We start from the raw sequence: 22,245 nt of genomic DNA on the forward strand, positions 1-22,245 counted from the left end.
AAGTCTGCCAGGTTTAGCAAATAAGAGGACACCCAGTTAAATTTGAATTTCAGATAAATAAAGAGTTCTTTAATAGTGTAAGAATGACTCTTTTATCTGGATACTCTGTTCACATGGAGACTTCAACTTCTACTAATGTAAGATTCCTAAAGGCAGGGGTTTCTGCATATTTTGTTCCTTGCTCTATCCCCAGGGCCCAGAACAATGTTTGGCACATCATAAGTGCTCAAAATCACTGCAGATGGTGACTGCAGCCATGAAATTAAAAGACGCTTACTCCTCGGAAGGAAAGTTATGACCAACCTAGATAGCATATTAAAAAGCAGAGACATTAGTTTGCCAACAAAGGTCCATCTGGTCAAGGCTATGGTTTTTTCAGTGGTCATGTATGGATGTGAGAGTTGGACTGTGAAGAAAGCTGAGCGCCGAAAAATTGATGCTTTTGAACTGTGGTGTTGGAGAAGACTCTTGAGAGTCCCTTGGACTGCAAGGAGATCCAACCAGTCCATCCTAAAGGAGATCAGTCCTGGGTGTTCATTGGAAGGACTGATGCTGAAGCTGAAACTCCAATACTTTGGCCACCTCATGCAAAGAGTTGACTCACTGGAAAAGACCCTGATGCTGGGAGGGATTGGGGGCAGGAGGAGAAGGGGGCGACAGAGGATGGGATGGTTGGATGGCATCACCGACTTGATGAGCATGAGTTTGAGTAAACTCTGGGAGTTTGTGATGGACAGAGAGGCCTGGCGTGCTGTGATTCATGGGGTCGCAAAGAGTCGGACACGACTGAACGACTGAACTGAACTGAACTGAAGTGCTCAATACATGCCATGTACTGGTAAAGCTTATTTCTTAGGCTTAGATGGTATGTACATGAATGCCTGTTATATAACCTTTACATATGTTTTAATGTCTGAAATGTACAGTAATACATTTTATAAGTTACAGTATTAATTAACCACTCTTATAAGGGGGAGGGGGTTGGGGGATGGAGTGGGAGTTTGGCACAAGTAGAAGCAAACTATTATATATAGAATAGATAAACAAGGTCCTGCTGTATAACACAGGGAATTATAGTTAATATCCTATGATAAATCATAATGGAAAAGAATATAAAAAAAGAATGTACATATAGGTATAATTGAATCACTTTGCTGTACCAGAAATTAACATTGTAGATAAGCTATGTGTTAGTTGCTTGGTTGTGTCTGACTCTGTGCAACCCCGTGGACCTAAGCCTACCAGGCTCCTCTGTCCATGGGATTTCCCAGGCAAGAATACTGGAGTGGGTTGCCATTCCTTTCTCCAGGGGATCTTCTCAACCCAGGAATCAAACCTGGGTCTCCTGCATTGCAGGCAGATTCTTTGCCATCTGAGTCACTAGGGAAGCCTACTTCAATTTTTAAAAGATCAATACTTTTTACCCAATCTAACTGAAGGACTCAGTGGGGAATGAGAGTGTAAAATGACTTGTGAATGGTCCCTTATCCAATTTAAACTCTAGACAGGGATGTGAACATGGGATGATCAGTCTTCAGGTGTGTCTTGCAGCAACGGCACAGTGTAACGAGGTTGTGCTTTTCTCAGTTGTCTTCTTTTGCATCTGCTATATTCCTCAGACCATGAAAAGTGTTTCTTTCGCCAGTGTTCTGACTCCATCCTCACATGGGATTTCTGTTCATGTTCTGAGGGGCCCAAAGCAGTGATTTTTCAGGGGGAGGGGGTAGGAAGGAATATATGCTCTTTGGGGCATAACACATCTAGGGGAAGTATAGTTTAGGAAAGCATATTTAATATTATACTTTATTTTTGAAAATGAATAAAACATGTATTTACTTCACACTTAACACTCTACTAAACTATCCAAATAATGCAGTTTTTTTTTCTCATGGGAAAGATCAGTCACCAGCCTTTATTAGCTACCATAAAGCTCTCTTTATCCCATCTTAAATCTGAGTCTGTAAATGTTCTTAAGTTAACTACATTTCAAAAAGTGTATTTATAACTCACATACGTTTTTGTATTGAGTTTGGCTTTTTTTGTTTTTTTTTTACAATGGCTAGGTATTTCTTCTGTAATACAAAGTGAGAAAAGAAATGTACAAATTCTTATAAGTATAATTTCAACTATGAAATATATAAAATTTATAAAATGAAATAATGCCATTTGCAGCAACATGAATGGACCAAGAGATTGTCATACTGAGTGAAGTCAGTCAGAGAGAGACAGACAAATATCATATGATATCACTTTTAAGTAGAATCTTAAAAAATGGTACATATGAACATATTTATGAAACAGAAAGAGTCACAGATATAAAAAACAAACTTATGGTTATGGGGGTCAGGGGTGAGAGGGGATAAATTGGGAGACTGGGATTGACATATACACATTACTATATATAAAAGAGATAACTAATAAGGACCTACTGTATAGCATAGGGAACTCTACTCCATAATTTGTAATGGCCTATATGGGAAAAGAATCTAAAAAAGAATCGATATATTAGTGACTAAACAGCAAATAACTAAATCACTTTACTGTGCACCTGAAATTAAACACAACATTGTAAATTAACTATACGCCAATAAACTGTTTTTAAAAAGTAAAATAAAATTTTAGAAAAGAAAAAAATAAAGGCTATATGCAAAACAAGCAAAACATTTATTTTGGAGTGGTGGTATTACCAGTAGTTCTTGCTTTATTTTTTGGAAAATACTAAGCTTCTATATTATAAAATTTTTCCTAATGAGTTTCATATATATATGTGTGTGTGTGTACATACACATACACACACGTATATGTATGTGTGTGTGTATGTGTGCACATATACACACATATATGTATATACAGTTTATTCATGCACATGTATCTGTGTGTATATATATACACACATATTTATATACATATATGCATATATAAAATAAAGGTATGTGTGACTTAAGTCTCTAATCAGATTTGTTTACAGGCTTAAAGAGGCCATGGTGACTAGAATATACAAAGACCTTCTGTTGCCTGGTCCAGACACCTGTCTGCAATAACAAGTCATGCCCTGACACCCCAGAAGTCACAAATCAGAGAGTTTTTCTTTGCTTTCAGACTCAGTCCTTAGACCTGCTAGGCAGGCTACCAAGTGAGGAAGGAAGGTTATAACTGTATCATCAGACTTTAGGAACAAAGGAAAAGTGATACTCCAGGACAAATCAAGTTGGAAAGGCATTAGGGTCATTTGGGGTAAGTATCTAAACCCCTGAATATAGAATTTTGCCAGAGATACCAGAGTGTTTTGGAGAACAACTTCAAGCCCCCTTTCTCTGAGTGTGTGAAAAGAATTAGGGGCAGGAGAGGGAAAGGAGATGATAGCATCATGGGGGGATTGAAACCCACTCAAAACTCTCAAGAAACTTCACAGTGTTTTGATTTCTGCCCTTATCAAATATTTGACTAGAGAAACAAGTAATAATCCTGACTTTTCTTTCTTCACTTAGGTAAGTTACTGAGCTTCTCTGTGCTATGATATAGGGGCAACAGTGGTGATGGTGGCAGTGATGATAACACATACTTTCATAGGATTACAGTGATAATTAAGTATAATAATGCAGGCAAGGCATCTTGGGTACCATGGTAATACTGAGAGTTCATTAAATGTTAGGGATTGACAGCAATCCTAAGCAGAATCTCTAAATGTCTTGAGAAGTCGAGCAGCAGAAAGGACAGGAAGAAGAATGAACGGATTAAGATCAGTTGTTCCATAATTAACAATTGAGTTTATTTGGGTTTGATCTGGGGCAAGCTGTAGTATCTTGTTAGAGGGGATGCTTGTAGCTGGGATTGCTGACACAAAGTCTCATAGGGGGTGAGTAGGCCCATTTCAGAGGTCTCCTCCTTTTCCTCCTGATGTTTTACAGCTTACACAACACATGTAGGCATGTTTCTGATGCTCTCATTGGTTCTAACCCTGCACATACTTACTGATGTTTTACACATGGAGAAATAGTCCTGCCCCATAATTCATGGTTAATGTAGGAGATGGGTCTCCTGACTCCAACCCTACATTCTCTTCATTACCAGTGCACAGAGACAGCAGTGTGAGGACCTTGGATTCAAGTGCTCCACAAGAATTCCCATATATACAATTACTGCTCTCACACGTTCTGCTATCTGGCAGACAACTTAAAAGAAGAATGAACACTTGGAGTACCACTTTGGAGAGGTTGTCATCTCCTGCCATATATAGTCTCATATACTTTTCTCAGTGTTTGTCCTACAAATTTCTCCAAAATCTTATATAAACAATACAAATCATAGATATGCAAAATATATAGGCTTCTAATATAATCAAGTAAGAATCAGAATACAAATCTTTATGATTCATAATATCTATAGCTTACTGTATATTTCTTTTTGGATAAGTTAAAGAATGAATATACCCTTCTCTTATCCCACTCCCCCACGGTTGGGCAAAATCAAACAAAAGCTGCTTGGGAATGGATACTAAGGGTTGGTTTTAAGCATTCAGACTCATCTCCTCTCTCATTGTTTGATCCCTCATAAAGAAGTGCAAGAGAAGTATACATTATTGTTGCACTAGCATTCAGGACTTTACATTTATCTTTCAACACTCCAATAGAGCTGCCTTAGATAATAATTTACCTAACTGATTTTTGTACATAAAACTCTAAAGATAAAAGCAGATTCTGCAAGAGATTAAACAACAACAAAAACTTCAATGGACAGAAACTGCTTTGAAATTCTAGTTATCTAGGCAACTTATTATTATTTATCCATTATTTAAAAAGAAGCAGTATTAGTCTGAGCAAAGACACACACTCATGCACACACACACACACACACATATACACACACACTCCAGAACATGGAGTTACCTGAGGCACAGCCATTAACCTTTGTGGTGTGAGCCATGCTGGCTTGAATCGAATGACAGATCCAGAAAGGAGTGAGGAGTCATGCAAATTTTATGCATCAAGTTCCCAAATGCATTCAACCTGAAACAATAAAGAGAGCCCCATCAAAATGAGTCATTTAAAAATATGTATAACACCAAATCTTAGCCTTCTGTTTACAAAGATGACTGCTAATGGACACAGCAAATCAGAAAAGTGGGGAGAGACACCTGTGGAGCAAGGTGATGACTGCCCTGTATCTGGCCACTGGATGTTTAGAGTGATGCACTTAAAGATGCTCCCGTGAGCAGGGGCTGCAAGCAGGTCTCTAAACACAATACTTCTACTGGAGATAAAATAGGTTCTCCAGAAATGTGATTTTTTGAGGAAGGTGTCCTTCAAATATAAATATGTATCATTTCACAAACTATTTCTGGTTTTTAAACTTATCTTCCTTTCCAAATTTTGATTCAACAGCTTCATTTTCTCAATTGCAATTTCAAAGCAGTTGTTGCACCAAATGTTCACATTTTTTAAAAAAGATTAATTTCATGTGAATTCTCTTGTGAGATCTCAAGTTTTTCACTGATCCAGTCTTTTAAAACATAAATCTCATCCAGGCAGTCCTCATCTTAAAAAAAAAAAAAAAATTCTGCTCTGTTCTGTTGGATTAAACTTCAAATGACTTAGCCTGACATGAAGTTTTGAAACATCAGGGTTTATGTTAGGCAACATATTTCTTATTTTATATTGATTTTCTACTTTAAAGTTAACTGAGATTACTACAAGACATTACAATCACAAAATTTAAAACAAAAAGGAAAAAAGCCCACTGCTCCAACCTTTGCTTCCACAAAATTCCTTTTGAAAAATATAGGCAAGGGAAGCAACGAAGGTACAGACAGGAATATTCCATTTCTTCCATTGTGCCCAAATTCTCACTCTAGACCAACAAAATCTGAAGAAATTGAGCTTAACAAATTCCAAGCTGAGAGATAAAGTGAAAATTGAAAAACCTATATAAGCTCTCCCAAACAGGAAAATTCTAAAATAATAACATATCCACGTATCCTGTATCCTAATGCAGCTATTGATGTCATTTAAGAGCTTTTAATAATACAGTAAAATACTCAAAGTATGTTGATTAAAAAAACTATTCTGTCATAACCCATTTTGTTAAAAATACATATTTATACATTTAAAACAATTAGAAACAAATACACCAAAACATTCATTGTGGTTGCCCTTCAGTGATGCAATTATCCATGATTTTAGCTCCTTCATTACTTTTGTAATAGTAATTATTTATAAAAGAGACATTAGATACTTCCTGTCAACTTGGTTTTGTGTGCTTTAAAATCAACTGGAGAAAGAAAAAAGCATTTTAAAATGCTATGCAAAAGGAAACTATCAAGCCACGGTCATGGAGATGGTAAGAGGTCAGAAATGTAAGTAAACAAAAAGGAAGGAAAGGGGAGTCGGCTAACCCCTTTGATCACAGGGGGTGAGAATTCCTTACTGCTTAGCTGGGAATCTTTTCTTCACTGTCTGAATGGGTCTGCACTATGGTCAATGCTGACTACTGTGAAAGCAGCTCAGTGCACTCTGAGGGACCTTCTACAGGCTGCTTCTGACAGGCGTGCTCCCTGGTGTGGCTTTTCCAGCTACGGTTGAATACTGCTCAGCTTGCCTGCAGAGACTCAATTCTCACTCTTCCACTGGCAGGCCTCCCAGCTCCCTGCTGGTCCCCAGTTTCTAACTGGCAGCTCACCAAGAGGACAGGACAGCTCTAATTTCTCTGACTATATGGTCATCACCTGACATTCTGTTGGAAATAGGCCCTGGTTCAGGTCCATGGCACTGAACTTGCGAGAGTAGGCAAATCCAAAGGCAGGGATAAGAGTGAGCATTATGTCTGACAAATGTAGCTTTGTTAATAAAATAAGGTGGGGACTGGGCGAACTGAAGGAGGAGTGGGGTGACAAGGGGGCAAACGGAAGAAGCCCAGCTTCTGGAATTATTCAAGCAATTATACTTTTAAAAGCCAACAACAGCAAAAACTGTTTACTGGTCTCAGTCAAGCCCCGTGTGTGTGTGTATTCTTCCTTCATAATGGCTTGTAAATACCATCACTTAAACTCTTGAGGGAAAACTGAAGGCAAGAAGAAACATGCTGCTTGTGTTATGGGTGAATGAAGTATGTGTCAAGGTATTTGGATGGATATGTGCCCAGAATCTTCCGAGCAAGCTTCATAAACTTTGGTCCAAGGTCCTCTCCTGTTCTTGAACATCTTTCACCTGGCAGAAGATCTTTGTCTCAGATCCAATTTGGTCTCTCCCACCCTCCCCCAAACTGAACAATAAAATCAAAATGAGGAGGAAACCTCAAATTAGGAACCACACGCATACCACTGGTAAAATAACAAGACATACCTGTCACTGGGTGTGGATCCTGGCAGCGTCTGTGCAGAAACAAGTTTTATATTATGTTATCGATCTTTCCCAGTTATTGTTCATGTCTGACAGGTGGCTTCAAATTGTGAGGACTTGGTCTTCTTAATGATATGCAGATTCTTATGTCAGTGCATTGTATAAACCATGAAAGGTTTGGCTGTGATCCACTCTCTGTTACAGATCAATAAACTGCTGCTTTTCTCTCTCAGAGAAGACTGCAAACCAGTAAATCTTAACTAGTACAACAGCGGTTTGGTTTTGCTGGCTAAGAAAAAGCACTTCTTTGAATGGATTTAGAAAAACACATCCACAGAGAAAATAATTTGCATTCTTGCCTGTTTATTTATAGAGACTGATTTGTGTTGAAGAACAGCTCCCCAAGTATGGTGCTGAAAACAACGTAGATGCATGAATTAACCTCGTAGATACATTAGTTTAATGTGAAACAGATATGAAAAAGAGCTCACTTGATGTTTCATAAGAACGTCAATGAAAACAAATAAGCAAAATTGAAATTTGATGTGCACTCTGAGCCAGTATTGCCAACCAGTCAAATGCCAATGCCCTGGTTGCAACCAAGATTATGATGGTGATGGTGACAACACTGATGACAATGCTGATGACCACCAGTGCTGATCAAGCGCTTCCATTAGTTACTGAAATCTAAAACATCATCTACTCTACAGTGTACCGTTAAGTGCCACTGGTTAAAAAAAGATGTTGCTAATTAAATGCTAATAAAATGCTCCTAAAAATTACATAAATTGTAAGATATATCCTCATTTGAGAAGTGTTAAAATGTGCATCTTGAAATTGGTGAAATAATGTTATCTTTAAGGCACTTTAAAAGAACTTAACAGTTATTACATTAATAAAACCTTACAACAATCCTATGAAGTACCAAAATCCTCTCTCTACATTTTACAGATGGGAATCTGAGGTTTAGAATTTGCTGAGGGCACATAGCTGGTAAATGAAAGAGCTGCGTTTTAGAGCTAAGCAATGCACCTACAGCTCATATGCCATGTTTTGTGATTAGTGACTTAAGAGTGACAGCATGACTGCCGTAAGAAGAACTCATATGCGTAGAGTGAAGTCCCTTTCAAGGAGTTACCTAAGGGATGTATATGCTTACTGCAAGGATACTTTGTTTTAATTCCTTTTAGGTAGAAAGTTATGTTTCAGAATTTTATGTAATATTGGTTTTAAGGCAATTACACTTCAAACTTTATTCTTTCAGATTAAATGTTTAAGAGCTTGAGGAGGTACCTCCTCAATATACCATGGTATACTCAATATACCATGACACAGAGGGTATATTTTAGCACTTAATGGTCATAATCTCTTCCAGACTCTACAAGATATCAATCTTGATTATTAATCTTGATTCATTAGACTTTGCCATGAATGCCATTTGACTCTTTCAAAAAATTCAGTGCTTAAGAAATTTTCCACCACTGAGAACATGTGGGAGATTGTCAATGGAACTGTAGGAGTTTAAAAAATGGACAGGATAAGAGTAGTATAACTGGAATAAGAAACTTGCTGCTCAGAATGACAATGATGAAAGGGGAAACAACCATTTTGATGTGCAAGTTCTAGAATGTCTTTTATAACGTATTTTTTTTTAATAATTTATAAAGTTACAGAAGCAATGTAAAGAATTTGACTTAAAATCTGGAAAAGACAAAACATGCCAAAAAATGACCATTTACTATCTGACAATCCTAATGTTGTCACTGTTACCACCTGAGACTCTTTTCAATATATTGACTATATGCATATTTTGATTACCTCAATGTGTTTTTAAAGACCTACACCATCCTAGAATCTGAACCAGTCACTATTTTGTTTCCATTTCAGAGACATAAGATAAACTATCTTATGTCGGCGGCTGCACGGCGCAGGAGCTACCCCATGTCCAAGGTCAGCAGCAGTGGTCGACAGGAGCTACCCCACGTCCAAGGTCAGGGGTGGCGGCCATGAGGAGATACCACACGTCCAAGGTAAGGAGCAGCAGCTGCGCTTTGCTGGAGCAGCCGTGAAGAGATGCCCCACGTCCAAGGTGAGAGAAACCCAAGTAAGATGATAGGTGCTGAGAGAGGGCATCAGAGGGCAGACAGACTGAAACCACAATCACAGACAACTAGCCAATCTGATCACATGGACCACAGATTTTTCTAACTCAGTGAAACTAAGCCATGCCCTGTGGGGCCACCCAAGACAGACGGGTCATGGTGGAAAGGTCTGACAGAATGTGGTCCACTGGAAAAGGTAATGGCAAACCACTTCAGTATTCTTGCCTTGAGAACCCCATGAACAGTATGAAAAGGCAAAAAGACAGTACACTGAAAGATGAACTCCCCAGGTCAGTGCCCAATATGCTACTGGAGACCAGTGGAGAAATAACTTCAGAAAGGAAGAAGAAAAAAAAAAAAAAGAATGAAGAGATGGAGCCAAAGCAAAAACACCACCCAGTTGTGGATGTGACTGCTGACAGAAGCAGGGTTTGATGCTGTAAAGAGCAATATTGCAGAGGAACCTGGAATGTTAGGTCCATGAATCAAGGCAAATTGAAAGTGGTCAAACAGGGGATGGCAAGAGTTAACGTCGACATTCCAGGAATCAGCGAACTCAGATGGACTGGAATGGGGGAACTTACCTCAGATGACCATTATATCTATTACTGTGGGCAGAAATCCCTTAGAAGAAATGGAGTAGCCATCACAGTCAACAAAAGAGTCTGAAATGCAGTACTTGGCTACAATCTCAAAAACGACAGAATGATCTGTTTGTTTCCAAGGCAAACCATTCAGTATCACGGTAATCCAAGTCTAGTAACACTGAAGAAGCTGAAGTTGAATGATTCTGTGAAGACCTACAAGACCTTTTAGAACTAACACCCCCCAAAAATGTCCTTTTCATTATAGGGGACTGGAATGCAAAAGTAGGAAGTCAAGAAACACCTGGAGTAACAGGCAAATTTGGCCTTGGGGTACAAAATGAAGCAGGGCAAAGGCTAGTAGACTTTTGCCAAGAGAACACACTGGTCATAGCAAACACCCTCTTCAAACAACACAAGAGAAGATTCTACACATGGACATCACCAAATGGTCCACAGCGAAATCAGATTGATTATATTTTTTGTATCCAAAGATGGAGAAGTTCTATACAGTCAGCAAAAACAAGACCAGGAGCTGACTGTGGCTCAGATCATGAACTCCTTATTGCCAAATTCAGACTTAAATTGAAGAAAGTAGGGAAAACCAATAGACCATTCAGGTATGACCTAAATCAAACCCCTTCTGATTATACAGTAGAAGTGAGAAATAGATTTAAGGGACTAAATCTGATAGAGTACCTGATGAGCTATGGACGGAGGTTCATGACATTCTACAGAAGGCAGGGATCAAGACCATCCCCAAGAAAAAGGAATGCAAAAAAGCAAAATGGCTGTTTGAGGAGGCCTTACAAATAGCTGTGAAAAGAAGAGAAGTGAAAAGCAAAGGAGAAAAAGAAAGATATATCCATTTGAATGCAGACTTCCAAAAAATAGCAAGGAGAGATAAGAAAGCCTTCCTCAGCGATCAATGCAAAGAAATAGAGGAAAACAATAGAAGGGGAAAGACTAGAGATATCTTCAAGAAAGTGAGAGATACCAAAGGACTATTTCATGCAAAAACGGGCTCAATAAAGGACAGAAATGGTATGGACCGAACAGAAGCAGAAGATATTAAGAAGAGGTGGCAAGAATACACAGAAGAACTGTACAAAAAAGATATTCACGACCCAGATAATCCCGATGGTGTGATCACTCACCTAGCGCCAGACATCCTGGAATGTGAAGTCAAGTGGGCCTTATGAAGCAACACTACAAACAAAGCTAGTGGAGGTAATGGAATTTCAGTTGAGCTATTTCAAATCCTTAAAGATGATGCTGTGAAAGTGCTGCACTCAATATGTCAGCAAATTTGGAAAACTCAGCAGTGGCCACAGGATCTGGAAAAGGTCAGTTTTCATTCCAATCCCAAAGAAAGGCAATGCCAAAGAATGCTCAAACTACCACACAATTGCACTCATCTCACAGTCTAGTAAATTAATGCTCAAAATTCTTCAAGGAAGGCTTCAGCAATAACGTGAACCATGAACTTCCAGATGTTCAAGCTGGTTTTAGAAAAGGCAAAGGAACCAGAGATCAAATTGCCAACATCTGCTGGATCATCAAAAAAGCAAGAGAGTTCCAGAAAAACATCTATTTCTGCTTTATTGACTATGCCAAAGCCTTTGACTGTGTGGATCACAAGAAACTGGAAAATTCTGAAAGAGATGGGAATACCAGACCACCTGACCTGCCTCTTGAGAAACCTGTATGCAGGTCAGGAAGCAACAGTTAGAACTGGACATGGAACAACAGACTGGTTCCAAATAGGAAAAGGAGTACGTCAAGGCTGTATACTGTCACCCTGCTTACTTTACTTGTATGCAGAGTACATCATGAGAAACGCTGGGCTGGATGAAGCACAAGCTGGAATCAAGATTGCTGGGAGAAATATCAGTAACCTCAGATATGCAGATGACACCACCCTTATGGCAGAAAGTGAAGAACTACTAAAGAGCCTCTTTATGAAAGTGAAAGAGGAGAGTGAAAAAGTTGGTTTAACATTCAGAAAACTAAGGTCATAGCATCTGGTCCCATCACTTCATGGCAAATAGACGGAGGGAACAGTGGAAACAGTGGCTGACTTTATTTTTTGGGGCTCCAAAATCACTGCAGATGGTGATTGTAGCCATGAAATTAGAAGATGCTTGCTCCTTGGAAGGAAAGTTATGACCAACCTAGATAGCATATTAAAAAGCAGAGACATTACTTTGTCAACAAAGGTCTGTCTAGTCAAGGCTATGGTTTTTCCAGTAGTCAGGTATGGATGTGAGAGTTGAACTATAAAGAGGGCTGAGCAACTAAGAACTGATGCTTTTGAACTGTGGTGTTGGAGATGACTCTTGAGAGTCCCTTGGACTGCAAGGAGATCCAACCAGTCTATCCTACAGGAGATGAGTCCTGGGTGTTCACTGGAAGGACTGACGTTGAAGCTGAAACTAATACTTTGGCCACCTGATGCGAAGAGCTGACTCATTTTAAAAGACCCTGATGCTGGGAAAGATTGAGGGCAGGAGAGGAAGGGGACGACAGAGGATGAGATGGTTGAATGGCATCATCAACTCGATGGACATGGGTTTGGGTGGACTCCAGAAGTTGGTGATGGACAGGGAGGCCTGGCATGCTGCAGTCCATGGGGTTGCAAAGTTCGGACACTGAGCAACTGAACTGAACTGAACTGAACATGCTAAGATTTGCCTCTTTAGGTACAAAAGTGGGCATGGATACATCCAGCTCTCTCACAGGCTCTCTCCCATCCACATCCACTCTACGTCACGGAAGTACATCAGCATCTTTCCAAGAGTATGCATAAGGAAATGCCACCAATGAAGAGATTAAAACCATCTTGGAGCCTGCAGATGCCTCACAGCCCTGCATGGCTCTGCTCCAGCTGGGTTGCTGGGAACCACACAGCTTCCTCAACACTTAGAAGTAATGGTGGCAAATTTTCTTTCCAGGAAATTTTCTGTGATGGACATTTATCAGCTCATAATCTAGGCTGAAACCAGGTACTTCTCTGTAAAAAAAAAAAAAGAGTAAAAGACAGTCTGGAGAAGAGTAGACAAATTAAAATTAGAATTATTAAAGTTTTTTAAAAGTTTACCACCTTCACATTTTTTACTTTAGAGGGAAGTAATGTTATGACTCAGGACAGGCATGTGAAATGGTATTTATTGACTGCACTGGTTCACCTCTAAGGGGTTTAGGGAAAACAGACCATAGCAGAATCCTAAACCTTGATGTTATAAATAGTCTATATTAGTGAAGTCTTGCTCTTACTTAGCAAGCATCTCTCCTGGTGGTAGATTATGAGTTAAAGTATCAGTGCTTTTGCTTAGTCAAATATTAAAAAATCAAACCAGTTACTGATAGAATTAGTTTGGAACAGTTTGAAAGGCTTTTCCTTCATTTCCTATTTAAATTATTTAAAATGTGCAGCTCTTTATTTACTGCTGTAGCAGACATTTTCCCTTTACTTCCTTCTGGATTCTTATGTGATAGTCTCTGTAATTACTTTTAAATTGATCAATATTGTTAATAACAAGTCCAAGGGTACCTGGACTAAATAAAAGGGGATCACAACACATTCTTAGATTCTTATCTTCCAAAGAGTAGGTTTCCAAGTGTGGTTCCCAGACCAGCAGCAAAGCATGACCTTCTGGGACCTACTTAGAAATGCAAAGTCTCAGGCCACTCCAGACCTCCTGAATCATCAGCTCCAGGGTGGACCTTAAGTCAAGGAGGACTTTAAAGCCAATTAGTAACATTATATAAACGATCTTATTTTTAAGTAGTTTGCTTAGGCATTTTACTATATTTAATGAGAGGTAGGTCAGGGCCTCTTCAGTTATAATATCATGGGGAAAGGACACTGGATCTGGACCTTCCAGGAATGGTTTATTCAGACCAGTCCTTTGATTTTAATTTTCAAAAAAATTTTTATTTTCTAATCTTTAGAGCAGAAAGGTTCAGCCATGCTACACAGAAACTTCTCAGATATTCTTGTATTATCGCCAGAAGAAACAAGTTTATTTAAGGGAAACTTAAAAGAGGTCAAGTGCCTAGATCAGAAGGTACTTTATAATTTGCTGCCTGACAAAAGTTCCTCAAAAGTTAAACTGTGTTATCAATACAGCATATGCACTTCAACTGCAAACGGTTATGGGAAAAGCTGGAACCAGAAACCGAACCCAGAGATGTAAAAAGACAGCACTAGTATCTACTGTACCTCATTCACAGTCAAGTTCAAGTTGCTCTAAACAGGCCATTCAAGCTATTCCAGTAAGGCTGGAATACTGCTTTCCTTCAGCTGAAATAAATCTCATTTATGCTTTTATATTTTTAATATAGACTCAGAACATTCTCTGCTATTTTATTGTTTCAGGCTTTCCAGCTGGGATAAGCAGACTGCTTTCATGACTGTGCAAAAATCTAGCTTATGTTCATCTACCCATGCTTGAGGGCAAATTCTAGTTTACCCATGGTGGGGGTGTTGGCATCGCCGTGGAGATTTCATTTAAAACTGGGAAATGGCTGAGAATCCCTGTTTCCTGCTGGTGTTCCATTCTACTGAGGGATGCTCCGGGTAACAGCAGTGTGGTGACAGCCTGACTGGTCTCAGGTCACACCCAGGAGGAAGATCTTTGTCCTCTTGTCAGCATGGGAACTGTGGACTCCTGGGGTTATTCCCACCAATTTCAAATGGGGAGAAGTCAGAGATGCTCCTTTCAGTGCCAATTCAGAAGCCATCAATCACCTAACACTTCTGCCACATTCAGCTGGGAAATGCAACAGGCCAAGGGAAGCCAACTCCACGACAAAGACTTAAAACCCTTTCTCCTCATTTAAGGTCCTGACTCTTCCTACTTGAGCATCTCCATTCCCCCTTCTAAAAGACTCAGACAGCAATGTCTCAACTCCATCATGCTAGGAAAAGTAACAGAGCATGGAACCCGCCAGAGAAAAGGCTTCACCCCTCACCCAGGGCAGAAAGGTTGGGCTCAGGCCAAAAACAAACTGAAGCCATGTACCAAGAAGTCTGGCTCACGAAGTGTGCAATCTAGCAGCACTTTGCAGCCAAATACCATCAGCTTCTGAAATGAGGGCCTTGGGGCATTACTGAACATTTAGGTTTCTGCGTAATAATACCAATTGGGCAGAGTCTGAGACAATGAGGTAGAGAGCGAGATCCCAAATTCAGAAAGACAGGGAACAATGAGATCCAGACTTGGGGGGACAAAAGACCTGATAGTATATGTCTATCATACTAAAGCAAAGTTAATTCACAAACATTTGAAACTACAGATAGTATTAGAGAAAAACAAAAACAAAAATTTCTAGCCATCAAGGGAAAAGAAAAGTTCATTAATGGCACAATAGCTTTATTTTTAATTTAAAATGTCTGGCAACTGTGTTTCTATTTGTTCTACACTATTAAAAAAAAATAACGCTTGTGTTGATGGACATTTACATGTGTTGGTCAATATTTTCTAAGCCTCTTGCTACTCAAAGTGTGGTACCCATGTCAAGAGCAGCAGCATCTGTGTGACTTCTTAAAAAAAGTAGAATCTTGGACCCCACTGAAGATATACTGAATCAGAATCTGCATCCTAAGAAGCAACCCAGGTGATTCGTACACACACTGATGTGGGAGAGGCACTGGCTTAGCCCTATTTTACCCATCAGGCCTTATGCTTCTGAATAGGTTACCTTGTATCCCAAGGGGCCCACAGCACTGGAGTTACTATACAGGTCCAAGTACATGACTGGTAATTATATGGTGATATGGTGTTAATTATGGTAATAATTATCCATGAAGTACTCTGTGGGGTTGGGGCCCAGACAGAAGTATTTTTTAAGGAGACCTTCCTTCCCTGGTGGCTCAGAGGATAAAGCGTCTGCCTGTGATGCAGGAGACCCAGGTTCGATCCCTGGGTTGGGAAGATCCCCTGGAGAAGGAAATGGCAACCCACTCCAGTATTCTTGCCTGGAGAATCCTATGGACAGAGGAGCCTGCCGGGCTATAGTCCATGGGGTCGCAAAGAGTCGGACACAACTGAGCGACTTCACTTTCACTAGATGATGCCAATGTGCTATGTTTGAGTCACTGGTCTACTTAAGTGGTTCTCAAAGTGTGACCCCGGACCAGCTAAATTACCAGGGAACTTCACAGAAATGCACATTTCTTTCTTCCTACCCTCCTTCCAGCCCCCTGCTTTGCTCACAGTCACACACACGCGCGCATGCACCAAGACTGTAACTGTCTTTACAGAAAGAGAACTCAATAAAACCTCAGAGTTCTCAGAAGGCAGGTGTTCTAGTGTCTCTTTTACACCATTTATTGAACACCTGAAATAAAAATATGTTTTATAAAGATGGCATAAAAATCAATTTAAAATGAGAATGAAGACAGATAGATACATGTCTAGGGGCTGAGGGCATCACAGAGTCAAACATGCAATGGATGGGGGAACCGTGGCTGAATGGTAGGTAAATTCTACTGTCCCCTGGTGATCTGCAGGGTGTTTACCTGATAGCAATAGTAGTTCCCCAAGTCTGAAAATGCAGCATCCCAACACTCCCCAGAGATTCTGCTTCAGTGAGTCTGGAATGGAGTTGAAATGTATATCCTTCACATACATCCAAGTGGTTCTTGTTATCAGAAAAGGTTGGAAAACACACTGCCTTACAGACTTCTACTCCCTAGGTCACTGTTCATCAAAGTGTGGCCCTGGACCACCCATGCCAGCATCACCTGGGAACAAGAAACGCATATCCTTGGGCCCCACCGAATCAGAAAGTCTTCAGGTGGGTCCAGTGGTCAGCATGTTCACAACTCCTCCAGCTAATGTGAAAATCATGGCACCAGGCTATTTTCAAAACTCTAAAGTATTATAAGTGGAAACTGCCTGCTCTTTTTCAGACACGTAGGTTTTGGTGAGAAGTTCTAGCCTCATCTGGGGCCGTGTCTGTGTCTTTCTCATGGAAGGGACTGTCCTCTTCCAAAGAACAGCATGAAAGAACACACTGAAGACAGTCTTTGGTTGTCATCATAAATTGTTCACCTGGACAGGAACAGAGCAGAGTGCACTGCTAGAATGAAACCAGTTACACTAGTATGGTAGGAGATTTTAAAAATAACATAAAATTTCACTTTTATTGGAAAGACAAATCCAGCAGTAACAGGAAACAAAACAAGTGGCTAATGCGGTGAGATGGCCAGATCCACTAGTTCCTGTCCTTTCTTTCTCTTTCCAGACTGTTGTTCTCTCAAGAAACATGTTCAATGCATATATATGGAATTTAGAAAGATCGTAATGATGACCCTATATGCAAGATAGCAAAAGAGACACAGATATAAAGAACAGACTTTTGGACGCTGTGGGAGAAGGCGAGGGTGGGAAGATTTGAGAGAATAGCACTGAAACATGTTATTACCATATGTGAAATAGATCACCAGTCCAAGTTCGGTAAGTGAAACAGGGTACTCAAAGTCAGTATACTGGGACAACCCAGAGGGATGGGATGGGGAGGGAGCTGGGAGGGGGGTTCGGGATGTACACCCATGGCTGATTCATGTCAATGTGTGGTAAAAACCACCACAATATTGTAAAGTAATTAGTCTCCAATTAAAATAAATAAATAAATTTTTAAAAAAGAAACAAGTTTAATGCAAAGGTATGAAAACCAGTTCACAGTCTCACTGTGTTCAAAAGCAAGAGAACTTACTTGAAAATGTAGAGAACACAAGATAACATTGACAATAAAGCAACAAGTTTCAGACGGCTTTTGAAACCCCTAAGCCAAATGCAAAGTTTTGTGGTTTCTAGCAAACCTACATTGTTCAAGAGAGAGGTTCTGAGGCTTTATGAGGCATCCCAAAGAGGCCGGGACCCAAGGAAAGTCAAGAAGCCCTGAATTTTCATATATTTCACAGGACACAGATCTGGACAAAAGGTCTAACAAGTTAATGTCCTAAGTTACAAGAAAAAACTGATCCCCTTACCTGGAAACCTCTTTTCCTCTGGCCTTTAAAGCTGCTTGTGAGAACTGGTGACTCATCCACAGCAGCAGAATTCGGGCATAAGCTATACAGCAGTCCAAGACAAGGAGCCTGGGAACTGTGTCTTCATCTCGACTTGGCCTCGAAATACCTCCAGGGCTATGAGAAAGTTACTTATACACTCTAGACCTCCAGTTCTTCATAGCTGGACTTGGACAGCCCTACAGACACTTCCAGACCTGACAGACATTCAGTAATTCTGTTCTTCTAAATCCTGGACCCAAAGGAGCGTGTGAGGCTCCCCAGGGCTGATATTGCCAGACAGGGTAAGGCTGAAGGGGACCTTGTGCATAGGTCAGCAGGACAGGGATCTCCTCTACAGGCCCCCACGGCCTCCCAAGTTCTTCCTGGTACAGCAAAGGCCAGTCAAAGAACTCCTGCCAATCAACATCAAAGGGTTGCTGCAACAGCAGGGCTCTCATTTCTCCTCCAATTCAGTCCCAGAGTGGCTGCTTTTTTCTGCAACTTTCAAATTAAGTTATCTTTACCCTCCTCAATGTAATAGTACTAAATTTCCAACAATAAAAGTTTGAGAAAGAGGAAAATCAGCTGTAATTTCATTACTATCAACATTTTGCTATATAGCTTCCTAATTCTTCTCTGTGCTCACATACACATGGGTGTACTTTTATATTTTTCTCCAAATATGTTATTTTTTTATTTTAACATTATTGCCATCTTTTACAGGTTCAGTTCAGTCACTCAGTCATGTCCAACTCTTTGTGACCCCATGGACTACAGCACACCAGGCCTCCTTGTCCATCACCAACTCCCAGGGTTTACTCAAACTCATGTCCATTGAGTCAGTGATGCCATCCAACCATCTCATCCTCTGTCGTCCCCTTCTCCTCCTGCCTTCAATCTTTCCCAGCATCAGGGTCTTTTCAAATGAGTCAGCTCTTTGCATCAGGTGGCCAAAGTATTGGAGTTTCAGCTTCAACGTCAGTCCTTCCAATCAATATTCAATACTCATTTCCTTAAGGATTGACTGGTTGGATCTCCTGACAGTCCAAGGGACTCTTAAGGGTCTTCTCCAACATCACAGTTCAAAAACATCAATTTTTCGGTGCTCAACTTTATAGTCCAACTCTCACAACCATACATGAATACTGGAAAAACCATAGCCTTGACTAGACGGACCTTTGTTGGCAAAGTAATGTCTCTGCTTTTTAATATGTGATCTAGGTTGGTCATAACTTTTCTCCCAAAGAGTAAGGGTCTTTTAATTTCATGGCTGCAGTCACCATCTGCAGTGATTTTGGAGCCCCCCCAAAATAAAGTCTGCCACTGTTTCCACTGTTTCTCCATCTATTTGCCATGAAGTGACGGGACCAGATGCCAATCTTAGTTTTCTGAATTTTGAGCTTTAAGCCAACTTTTTCACTCTCCTCTTTCACTTTCATCAAGAGTCTCTTTAGTAGTTCTTCACTTTCTGCCACAAGGGTGGTGTCATCTGTATATCTGAGGTTATTGATATTTCTCCCAGCAATCTTGATTCCAGCTTGTGCTTCATCCAGCCCAGCATTTCTCATGATGTACTCTGCATATAAGTAAAGTAAGCAGGGTGACAATATACAGCCTTGACATATTCCTTTTCCTATTTGGAACCAGTCTGTTGTTCCATGTCCAGCTCTAACTGTTGCTTCTTGACCTGCATACAGATTTCTCAGGAGGCAGGTCAGGTGGTCTGGTATTCCCATCTCTTGAATTTTCCAGTTTCTTGTGATCCACACAGTCAAAGGCTTTGGCTAAGTCAATAAAGCAGAAGTAGATGTTTTTCTGGAACTCCCTTGCTTTTTCAATGATCTAGCGGATGTTGGCAATTTGATCTCTGGTTCCTTTGCCTTTTTGAAATCCAGCTTGAACATCTGGAAGTTCATGTACTGCTGAAGCCAGGCTTGGAGAATTTTGAGCATTACTTTACTAGACTGTGAGATGAGTGCAAAAGTGTGGTAGTTTGAACATTCTTTGGCATTGCCTTTCTTTGGGATTGGAATGAAAACTGACCTTTTCCAGTCCTGTGGCCTCTGCTGAGTTTTCCAAAATTTGCTGGCATATACAGTGCAGCACTTTCACAGCATCCTCTTTTAGGATTTGAAATGGCTCAACTGGAATTCCATTACCTCCACTAGCTTTGTTTGTAGTGATGCTTCTTAAGGCCCACTTGACTTCACATTCCAGGATGTCTGGCTCTAGGATTAATATCCTGGAGAAGGGAACAGCTACCCACTCCGGTATTCTGGCCCAGAGAATTCCATGGACTGTATGGGGTAGCAGAGTCAAATACGACTGAGTAACTTACACACACACCTATTAATATATCTCTTCTTTTGATACTTGCATAGCATCCTCTTTCATATTTATGCTATATTTGACCTTTATTTTTGAGTATTCAGATTCTAATTTTTTCCTATTACAAACTCTTCGAGGAACATATTTTTACATACAGCTTTGTGTACTTATTCAATAATTTGCTGTGAATCAATTCCAAGAAGTGGATTTGTGAGAAGAAAAGAATGAGCCTGCACATTCTGATGGATAATGTCAGGCTGCCCTGCAGAAAGTTGCCAATTAAAACTCTCACCAAAGCTTTGTAGGACGGTCAATGAAATTGGACTCCATGCCGACCTAAGTTTCTTGTTTTCAGTACAGAAACACACCCTCAACTCAATGTATTTAAAATCTCTCTGTACACAAGTAATATGTTTTCACTAAGTTTGTATTTAATAACAACAATTTTAGTTGCTCAATATGGAATTCTACGTTCATTCTTCATCCTTGGCTCAGAGTGATTTATCTTTTATAAAACTCAACACTGTCTCTGAGGGTAAATTTATAGAAAAAATGAATTCTTTCATTCAGAAGTCTGAGGATGAGAAATGCCTGACTACCACATGATATGGGTCTTGGTATGTAACCAATTAGTCAGAACAGAGATGAGAATAAATTCCAGACTTCTGTCCTAAGACTGAAGGGGTCATGATGTTGAAGGAACACAGTTACAGCTGGACCCAAATTACCTTCTGGAACAAAGACTCCTTCACCCTCTCAGAAGAGGTATCTAATGCACACACATCCCCAAAACAAGTAGATGCTTAAGAGAGAATGCTGGTAAAGCAGAGAAGAAAGTTCTAGCTATTGCTGGAACAGTGAGACCAGATTCCTTAAATTACCATTATGGAGCAGAAATTTATACAGCCAATTACAGGTTAACATAAAAAAAAACTTTTGAAGTTATGAAACAAAAGTAGACTTTTTAAAAGAAAGAGAACCAGGAATATGTGGGGGAAATACAAAATTTATATGTACTAACAACATTTATTTTGGAGGTGCACTTGCAGAAATAAAACTATAGTGTTAAAGACACATGTATATTTTATATATAGTACTGTATGATCATAAAACTCTTAGTTGCTATGCTTTACAATAGAAAAGGCTCTGATAAAACCATCTAAATCCTTCTTTTGTAGATGAAGGACATTTTGTAAAATAACAGAAGTTAAATAGCCAGAATATAGTCAAACAAACTAGTCAGTAGAGGTCTGTGTCTTTATTTAGAGAAGTTAGGAGAGGAAGGCACATCACAGCTTTTACCTATGAAAGAGGCAGGAGGGGATGGAACTTTCCTTTTCTGAATTTCCTCTAATTTTCTATTTATTTTCCTAATCTTTTGCTCCCTACTCCTTTCCTCATAACCCTTAATAGATATAAAAGGAGCCAGTTCCTGGCATTCCAAGCCCATGGAATGTATATTTCTTTATTCTTCTCATTAGCAGGAACATTGGGCCTCTGTAGGGGATACCTTAAGGTTTCTTTTTAAGGAGACAGGGAACAGTATTTAAGCCCTAAGTGTCCAGACAGCTCCTCTTGCTCTAACCTCCCACTAAAACACAGCACCTCCTGACAGAGGAGGGGCTCTCCTGTCTGAGTCACTGTGGTGCAAGAGTGACCTCCAGAGTCAGAACCCATCTCAGCACTCATTTCCCAAAAATTCACTAGACAAGCAGTGGCCCGGGGTCCCACAGCACCAGCACCACAAACGCAGAATCTCAGGCCCTCAGCCCAGACCTACTGCCCAGAATCTGCATTTCAACAAGAGTCCCACATTAAAGCGAGAAGCACTGTTTCAAGGGAGATCTTTGTACCACATTTGCCTCTCTACAAAG

At 40.0% G+C, this 22,245-nt stretch overlaps 1 protein-coding gene and 1 non-coding gene across 6 annotated transcripts in view; one reads left to right on the forward strand and one right to left on the reverse strand.

Moving 5' to 3' along the window:
- KANK1 (KN motif and ankyrin repeat domains 1) overlaps positions 1-22,245 on the reverse strand; it is a 210,807-nt gene that overhangs the window by 55,001 nt on the left and 133,561 nt on the right. For 4 of the 5 annotated variants that reach the window (XM_061132739.1, XM_061132738.1, XM_061132740.1 and 1 more), the window contains one exon: positions 4,887-5,006. In XM_061132739.1, the coding sequence (XP_060988722.1) occupies positions 4,887-4,923 (37 nt within the window). In that variant the 5' untranslated portion in view covers positions 4,924-5,006. Of the gene's footprint in view, positions 1-4,886; positions 5,007-7,337; positions 7,367-22,245 lie in introns of all 5 variants that reach the window. The other variant, XM_061132741.1, reaches the window with a different exon arrangement.
- On the forward strand, positions 15,888-15,959 carry TRNAH-GUG (transfer RNA histidin (anticodon GUG)). Its single transcript has one exon. It is a non-coding gene; the product is annotated as a tRNA-His (tRNA).

The sequence above is a fragment of the Dama dama genome, chromosome 29 (assembly GCF_033118175.1).
Source record: "Dama dama isolate Ldn47 chromosome 29, ASM3311817v1, whole genome shotgun sequence".
Lineage (NCBI taxonomy): Eukaryota > Metazoa > Chordata > Mammalia > Artiodactyla > Cervidae > Dama > Dama dama.